The following is an 8,972-nucleotide window of genomic DNA, read 5'->3' as shown; positions in this document are numbered from 1 at the left end:
TTATCAGATGAGCTCATTCTACGCTCCTTTTGTTTAGCTTCTAGTACTCTTTCCTTTGCCTTGGTGCTCATCTTGTGCGGATATCCGTCTCCAACATCAGTTGGAATTTCCATACCCATATTCCTCATTATTTTTTCGACTCTATCCAGCCTTTGCTGATGTGTGAGAATGGTCCGTTCATTCTCTGGGATATAGTTTTTAGGGAGATGGCAGACGTCGTCATATAGTGTGTTGTCAAATATATCATCATCTGACTGTTTGGACTCAGAGTATGACGATGATTCATCGGACTCTTCAACAGAGCTGTCTGAATCATCGGGATCTATAGTCGATTGAGCTACATCATGATTGGTTCCAGTTGATTGTTGCTCTGTTCCAGTTGAAGCGCAAATACCAGTGTGTTGCTGCATGTGTGTTGAACATTCTTTTACAGATTCTGATTCGATGGCAGACGGACGATCAATGACTACTGCACTGACTGTCACCGACAATAGCAACAACACAATAATCGATATGAATTTCATCCTGTCGACGAGAATGGATGTGATAAAGCTTGTCAATTAGTAGGACAATTCTTGGTAATAAATGAGCCAGTTGTGGATATGAACCATACCTTCATAGCGATTAAATATATAATCAAGACATACGGGTTATATGAGCTTATGCAGCAACAGCTTGACCGCCATTTAGGTATATGTAGCACATATACTCATGTGTAGGCTGTTTTATGCACAACTCTTCAGTCATTGAATGAAACAGGACTCATAGTCAAGGACTGGTGACCCTGACCCATATACTAGAGAATATGTCAAGATCGATTGGCATAATCAGTCAGTTTCAAGTTACGGTCAGTATAGGGTAACAGTTTATCCACACAACAGCTGGTCAAATATTAGTGGTAAAATCCTTCAAACGGCTCTGCTTCAACACTTGATCTAGTGATATGATACTGTGTTGCAGTCCTGTTCAATGCAGTATGGATTGATGGTCATATCAGCAATATCAATACTTTATGCCAACTGTAATACTTTCAATATGCAAACTCAAAGTATTGCCAATGATTAGAAAAGCTTCAACATAACTCTTGAACTGTCAATTGTCATGCTATCAATAGTATGAACATCCGACTCAATACTGTACATGACTGATTGTCAAGAGTCTTGCAGCGTTTACTTGACAAACTGGATTCCTGTTTCGATTATACAAACATGACATCAAACACATGTCTACTTTGGAACAAGACGTTGAGTTGAATGTCCAGCAATATACAAAAATATACAAAAACAGCACGAATTGAATGTCAAAACTCGATTACTAACAATTTCAAATCTACAGAAACGAATACGACAACTTGCAGTCTAGTCATGTAAACGGAACACTAACAGTGTTGGTGTGTAATAAACAGTCAGTGTCATGGACTGGTTGACAATACAGTGGTGTTGTTGGTGGTGATTGGCATGCAAACAACAGTTGCATTACTGACATGTGTCATCATTGTTGTTGAACTAGATTGCGATCGTATCCGTGATTCAGAATACAACAAATGTGTGTACAGAGTTGTATTGGCAATATTGACAGTCAAACACAATACATGAATGTGGGTTCAAACTTGGTGATCGTACAATGTATGACTACCAAATGTGTCGAGTATCCATGCAGAATACTAAATGGTAATATGTGATGATCCAAGGGACTCGTATCACCAATGTTTGTGTGCCGTAATTCCACTATTTGACTTGGTAAATAATAGGAATTACACATATTGATCAATTTACTTTTCTGATTGCTCATCATACATTCTACTTGTTTGTGTCACCAAGATACAAACAATCAATTACTACAAGACTGACTATAACTCATATTTATTAATAGATGACTCTTCCAACCATTTCAACATATTATTGTTTTACTACATCTTTTCATTATCATTGAAAACTCCAAATCTGCTGATCCTGAATTATTGTGCAACTCCCATTACACTTTTGATTTGTTATTTTCTGTCAACTACTAACAGTCACAGATCATACACACTCCATTTAAATTAATGTAAATCAGATTACACAAAACTCCAACAGAGTTGTTGGTTGTTGATGGACAAGTTGGATATAAAGTTGTTTTTAATCAATCCGTTGACAATCATGATAGCATACTTTGATTTGTATGTACGCAATACTGCTGTCATCTTGTGTATGGTGTTTTGTATTCCTACAAACGCACTCTATTTCCAGCTGTTTTCTTTGTATACATTTGATGTTGTGTAACAATGAGGGTGTAAAATGTAGTACAGAAATAGACGACTAAATTACAATTATTCCAACGGATTTAGCACTCTTGTTCAAGTAAAACAGTATCATCCGATGCTCACTATACACTACTTGTACGTTGAATCATGCCAATCACTTGCTACTTTAACAAGCATGGAATATCACAACAATATTGATGACCAACTAATAGTCGAGTGTCAACTCTGCAGTTTTGGTTTATACTCATTTCTTAACCCTAACCCTTGATCATAACCCTTTTTAGGGTGAAGCTTTATAATCAACCATATGATATTCGAATGTATGGTCAGATAGCAGCTCAGCCAAGGTTACAGGTTAACATATAAAGTGAGATCCCTTCAAAGTTTGGCATTGACAACAAATCAACATTCAACCCTGACAACGCTAGCCCTTGAAACGACTATTCAAGGAATATGCTTTTAATACCATTTATTCAATAATGGATATAAATATAGTTCAAAAACCGACCTGTTGAATGACATTACAACTTGCTCAACCAAACCAGTAGAATGAAACTCGCAGTTGCTGTATTGTCATCGATCTTGCTTGCCTGCTCGGTTACTACAGCCAGCCCAGTCAACCCCAGTGCAACTACAGATGTTGAAACTAGCACTTCAACCGTCATTCCCAGTGAAACTACAAGTACTGAAGCTAACACCTCGTCAACTCCTAATCCAAACGGTATAGGCTTAGACGGTCTTGATCCACTTCCAGGTAACGTCAAGGAATTGCTCGAAAAATACGCAGAGATAGATCATGATCGTAAACAGCAAAGAAAAATATGCAAGTTGTTAAAATCTCGATATGAGGGTCAACGTAAGGTGGTAAAGCGCTTGGAAAAAAAGCTTGAAACTCTGGAAAAGAAACCTCAAAGAAAAGGTGGCGATCCAGAGCACGATGAAAAAATTCAAAAGGCTGAGCTTGATCTTGAAGCTCAATATTTCGAATTTGGCAAATTTCGAAAAGAATTTGTTGAGTGCGAGTCCAAGCTTGGTGATCTTGTAGAAAAAGAATGGGAGACCGATCAACAGATTGTGAGTCTCGTTTTCGGAGCCACTATGAATGTTGCAACAGTTGCTCACCAAGCTTCGCTTATCAAAGAAACGCCTTCCGCTAAAAATTACCTTGAAAAGCAATCATTAAAAAACAAGGATCTTGATCAAAAATCTGGTGGTCGACGAAAACACAAAGATTTAGAATCATCGGACGAAGAATCATCAGATGAAGAATCTGGATCTGGATCCTCTAGACAGAAAGCTCCCTCCAATAAACGGAAAGGGTTTTCCAAGCTTATGGATGGATTGGGATCATTCTTTAAACGACCCAAACGTGACGATCCACTCAATTGATTTAAATGCTAATCTGGACTTGTTTCAACCAATTCAATTGTCATTATGGTTTAATTTACAATAAATTTGTATGTGCATGCATTATATCTGATCATTGTACACAATCTTGATTGGCATGATATCATATTGTACATTGACACTTGTATTTCCAATACAATGCAGTTGATTGTATATTGCATAGTTGTACACATTGATAGTGCTGACATGCATGTGTGTATTGTGTCGATATGATATTTCTTGACATGTCGTATTGGCACATGCAATACCAATACCAACAATAGTCATGTGTGTTGATATCAGATCCGATCAATTTGACTGGTTTGACTCGTTGATTGTGGTGTCAAAATGGTTGCATCAATAGCCTGACTGATCACACACATCAGTCGCAGTATCAACTTTGTAGTGTGTCAAGTATCACATGTTGAATATACAATGCCAACAATATGGTCATTATGCACATGTTGATGTATGCAGTGATCGTATACTGGTCGATTGGTGCAATATGATCACACATACTAATGGAATGTAATAATCATGGTATTTGCAGCAGTATACTATATTAAACTGATCCAATACATGCACGGTTTGAACATATCACACACATTACAATAAATCGCATGATACATACATCAACTCCATCAATATTAAATCTCATTGTGTAACATTGAGCAACATCACCATCCAATTCAACGGGTGATCGTTTTGACAGCCTATTGTTTGATGGACTGGCAATTCCAAAAGGTGATTCTAATGCAAGTCGAACTGCAGCAACCACTTGTAACGCAAGTAGAATGCATTCTAGAGTAATCAGCATTGTATCGAGTAGTGTGATGAAAATGGGTTGAATCTGATATATGACTGCCGTTTTATAACGACGGCAGCTTCAAGGGTGACAATCAGCAATCTCCAAATGGGTATTTAGAAAAAGCCAAATACACCTTATAGGGTGAATCAATATACAAGCATCGCTGTTGGTGTATAATCAACTTCACTAGTATGCTGTGTTGATCTCTCCAATTGCGGTCATGTATCCAGTGATCAGGTAGTGCCATTATGGATAATTATCATCGCATCTACAATCCATTACCACAGCATACACTGTCATTGTATGCCAAGTATTTGATTGATTGTTCAATTGGTCATGTTTTTTGACCAGCATCCATCTGTGCACTGTTTAGATTGGTCCCATTTGTCATTTATCAGTCAATTTGTATACAGGTCGGGTCATCCAACGACTTGCTATCATGCAAATTCAAATACAGTCTATGCAACAGTCGGTTGTTTTTTGTGTATATCCAGATTGAACTACCAATAATGGTTATTTCACACAAAGTCACCCAATATCCTGCCAATTGTGATTGTGATTGTATTCCACATCCAATTATAGATTGTAATCACAATCACAATTACCGTGTTTGATCAAATGATGTTTTGCATTGATCATGATATCATACATCACAATACTGCCAGATCACTGCACACAATTCATGACCAATACAAATGCATTACTGATTGACACTGATCGACACCATATATACAGTCAGACAGCACAACAAATCACCAGCATGCCATTGACCGTGTTGCAATACAATTGTCCAATATATCATGCTGTATGTTGTATCGAGTCACGACATACAACATTGCTGACTGAATACAAGTCACAACTGCAAGTATTCATATGGTAATGAACTGATATTGGTGTTGATACCCAATTGATTGACTAGTCGATCATCATCAATTACATCAGTGATTGGTATATGCAACTGATATACACCATGTCCGAGTCTGATACATGTCGATATATGCGTGTTAATCAACAATGCATATTTATGGCCACAAGTCGAATGTGAGTCGAGTCGATCATTAAACCAACCAATCAATGATTGCATTCTAAATATGGTGCGATTTGATGCGACATGACAATATATTGTTCAACAGGTTCAACACTGATATCCGATACATCACACATGAATACACTGTATATACAAGCAGTAGCAATGACCGATCCAAACCAACAGTGACAGAGTTACACATCAACATATACTCGATTATCAGTCGAGTCTGCATATATCAACTAGTTGCAACACGTCATAATCAATGTGGATTATATTGTCCACCAATCGATCATGACAGCTAATCAATACCAATCATGTAGTCAATACAATCACCAACATATCGATGATTGTTGACTGGCGGTTACAACTCGTCAATTACATCCAATGTTACAGGTGATGTACATTTGATTACTGCAAAGCAACAACTTGTCAATCATATCATAGTGTGTATTACCAACGGACCATGCAATTACAAATCAATGTATACGTGATCAACATTTGATATTTGATAGTGATGAATCAACCATGATCGATTGTATCATACAACTAATACAGTTGCACTGTCTGGTATTGATGATCAACCCAGTCATGTCAAACAGTAACTAATGTGTGTATATCGAGTTTGAGTTGTATGGACACATCAAGGTGTTTGATAACGAGTCCAACGTGATGATACAAACCCAATATTATATGAATATCCAAGTTGATGAATCAAGTCGAGGTTTGCAAAGTGTCGATATGTCAGGTCAATCAAACAAGTCAGTCAACCATTATATTGTGACTAGTGATGGCACGGTTTGAATGTCAACGAGTTAGACAGTCGACAATATGTGTGATTGTGATTTGGTCAAACCGCAACACTCGCATATCACTGAACTGGTTTGATGTGCGTGATGTGTGTGGAGTAAGCAGTATGCATAAACTCGTTGATATCATGGACTATAACCATTCAGGAACGGGAAAACTGGGTAGCATGTTTCAACGGCTTGAATTTTTAGGAGATGCAGTGCTTTCTTACCTTGCAATGCAACATTTGTATAAAATTACACCACCGTTGAATCCAGGTGGATTATCAAAACTTCGCGCTGAGCTTGTTTGCAATCAATTTCTGGCATGTGTGTCAATTCAAATTGGGTTGGTAAAGTATATACGCCATACAGATATGACTATGGAAGCAGCAATCGGGCGGTTTACTGCATGGGTTCAAGGCTATCTCGCATCTGAATCATCTACTCCATTACCAATATCGACGTCAGCTACTCAAATTGCCTCTGCTCGAATGTTTTGGAACAAGGGAAATACAGCACCAAAAACTGCAGGTGATGTTTACGAGTCCATGCTAGGTGCTGTATTTGTAGATTCTCAATTTGATATACACTGCGTGCAAAGCATGTTTGACATCACAGTGATCTCACCTTGGTGGTGGCGATTCACATCGCTGTTTGGTGGAGAATCAATGATATACGAAAACCCAGTTGCTGAATTGCGAACCTTGTCCTATTCATTGTTTAAATGTGTCAAGATAGATTACACGTATGTTTTTTGTCGGGTAAATTTGACAACTACAAATCTATTGTCTGCATTTCTGTTGAATACAATTGCCAAAAAGTACTGAAATCCAACTATTTTTAAAAACAAAACATTCAGATATGAATATGGTCTACATGGAGGTACTACCGCAACTATCACGTATCACAACATGGTATTGGCTCAATGTCTCGGCACTGGGCAACGCGATGCCAAAAAAGCAGCGGCATGTACAGCCGTCGAGTATGTCAATACGCATAAAGACGAGCTAAAAGACTTGTGTGATTGTGCACATCAGCAAAAACAGGAGTCCACAGAGACAAAAGTATATGCAGCCGATAGCATCATTTGTTTTGATTCAGACAAGGACAAGCCGACACGGTCTAATAAGGAATCGGCTCGGCTTTCTATCGAGTATGCAACAACTACTGATCAACAAGATCCGGCAAGTGATTGGGGTGAGTCTGTTGATCAAGCAACGCATGCACCACTTGAATCTATTGCAGTTTCACCCGATATTTTGTAATGCACGAGTCGAAGCATGTTGAAGGCTTATCGTGCAGTAATGATTGCGCATCCATCCACACTGCAATAGAGATCCACTCCACAGCTGCAACCATAGTAATGAACCAGTCTAATTATAATCTTGAAATATCGAGAATTAATATATTGCAGCTTGACCAAATTTGTAATCGTCATCATCCATCATATCTGCTGCAGAATAACTGGATGAGCCAATATTAGCAACACGTCCTCGAGTCTTGCTTTTAGGAGTCGAGTTGGATACTATAGTCTTGGATACCTTTCCTGCTTTCTTGGAGCGTAATACAGCTTTAGTCTTTCCAGCAGCAGTGGGTTTATCACCTAACCGGTCAATAAGCCGCTTGCCAAGACGATTCTCAATTGGACCTGGTTTGGGTCCAAGACGCTTTACAAGGGGTTTGACTACTGAAATGGTCTTGGATGCTTTAGTACGACCATTACTTTGCTTGGTCATCATACTGGCAGCAGAATTGGACATTTTATGACCAGTCTGTTGTTGCTGCTTCAAGAGAGTTGCAGCAGTCTTTGCATCAAGTCTTTTGTTAAAAGTGGATGGCTCAAGTCTTTTCTGAACAGTTGTAGAGGATGATGGATGAACTGCTCGAGTCTTGGCAGCAACAGCTCTATCCCTTTCAATCAATGCAAACCTTGAGGCGAATACAGCATGAGTATCGTTAATACAAACCATTTACACGTAGCAATGGCTGAATACTATCATTCTAGCCAACACTACTTACCGCTCAGCCAATGTCATGATAATATATCGACAAGATCTGAACCAACTTCAAACTTTATTTAATCATTCTGCATATTGGATGATATGCCAAGGAATTCAGTTCAATACAAGCCTCAACAGTTCCATGAAGTTCCCGAAACACTATTCCATCCCAACTGTGCTCCATACGCTGTATTAATCTGGCATGCTGCCGAATTGAATGTTGTCAGCGCATTTTGGGTTGCAGTCTGTAGATACAGCGCATTGGCATGTGCTGCAGCTTGCTGATTAGCAGCGGCTATATTATTCCAAATAGCCTGATTCTATAATGGGTTTACATGTTAATATTTAGAATAGTAACTCAACCCTTCGAGTTTAAAGTTACCTGAAGTGCGAGATTTTGCTGCAGAGCAATCATTGCATTATAATAATTGCTATCGTTGTCCCAGTAAGTAGACAAACAGCCAGCATTCCACAAAACATTTCCATAATTAGCCAGATTGGTATTCCAGTTCTGCCACTGAGCCCAGTATACAGATGGATCAACCACTGGTGCCGCGGCTGCACCACCAACAGCATTGGCCGAAGCAATAGCTACGCCATTGGTTGCTATGGCTGTAGCAGTGGCCTGAACTTGTGCTTGAATGGCTGTTTGTTGTTGCTGCATGGTGGTATGAAACTGCATCGCAGCAGTCCCATATTGATCAAGAGTGTATGGACA

At 38.8% G+C, this 8,972-nt stretch overlaps 4 protein-coding genes across 4 annotated transcripts in view; 2 read left to right on the top strand and 2 right to left on the bottom strand.

Annotated features, from left to right (window-relative positions):
- The window catches only part of BATDEDRAFT_22609 (uncharacterized protein), a gene marked incomplete at both ends in the record, with an annotated part of 916 nt that extends 392 nt beyond the window's left edge, over positions 1–524 (bottom strand). Inside the window, one exon of the mRNA XM_006675551.1 lies at positions 48–524. Within this exon, the coding sequence (XP_006675614.1) occupies positions 48–524 (477 nt within the window). The remainder of the gene's footprint in view (positions 1–47) is intronic.
- A 2,267-nt stretch (positions 525–2,791) lies between these two features.
- Positions 2,792–3,631, top strand: BATDEDRAFT_22608 (uncharacterized protein; the record flags this gene model as incomplete). The annotated part of the gene is made up of 1 exon (XM_006675550.1): positions 2,792–3,631. One exon carries the CDS (start codon positions 2,792–2,794, stop codon positions 3,629–3,631), a length of 840 nt encoding a protein of 279 aa, XP_006675613.1.
- Positions 3,632–6,400: 2,769 nt separating this feature from the next.
- On the top strand, positions 6,401–7,519 carry BATDEDRAFT_22607 (uncharacterized protein; the record flags this gene model as incomplete). The annotated part of the gene is made up of 2 exons (XM_006675549.1): positions 6,401–6,999; positions 7,114–7,519. 2 exons carry the CDS (start codon positions 6,401–6,403, stop codon positions 7,517–7,519), a joined length of 1,005 nt encoding a protein of 334 aa, XP_006675612.1.
- Positions 7,520–7,654: 135 nt separating this feature from the next.
- BATDEDRAFT_22606 (uncharacterized protein) lies at positions 7,655–8,918 on the bottom strand (the record flags this gene model as incomplete). Its single annotated transcript, XM_006675548.1, has 3 exons — positions 7,655–8,183; positions 8,441–8,574; positions 8,637–8,918. 3 exons carry the CDS (start codon positions 8,916–8,918, stop codon positions 7,655–7,657), a joined length of 945 nt encoding a protein of 314 aa, XP_006675611.1.
- Between the last annotated feature and the right edge of the window lie 54 nt (positions 8,919–8,972).

The sequence above is a fragment of the Batrachochytrium dendrobatidis genome (genome assembly GCF_000203795.2).
Source record: "Batrachochytrium dendrobatidis JAM81 unplaced genomic scaffold BATDEscaffold_1, whole genome shotgun sequence".
Classification (NCBI taxonomy): domain Eukaryota; kingdom Fungi; phylum Chytridiomycota; class Chytridiomycetes; order Rhizophydiales; genus Batrachochytrium; species Batrachochytrium dendrobatidis.
Note: the sequence above shows the minus strand (reverse complement) of the source record. Positions and strands in the feature narration are given on the sequence as shown.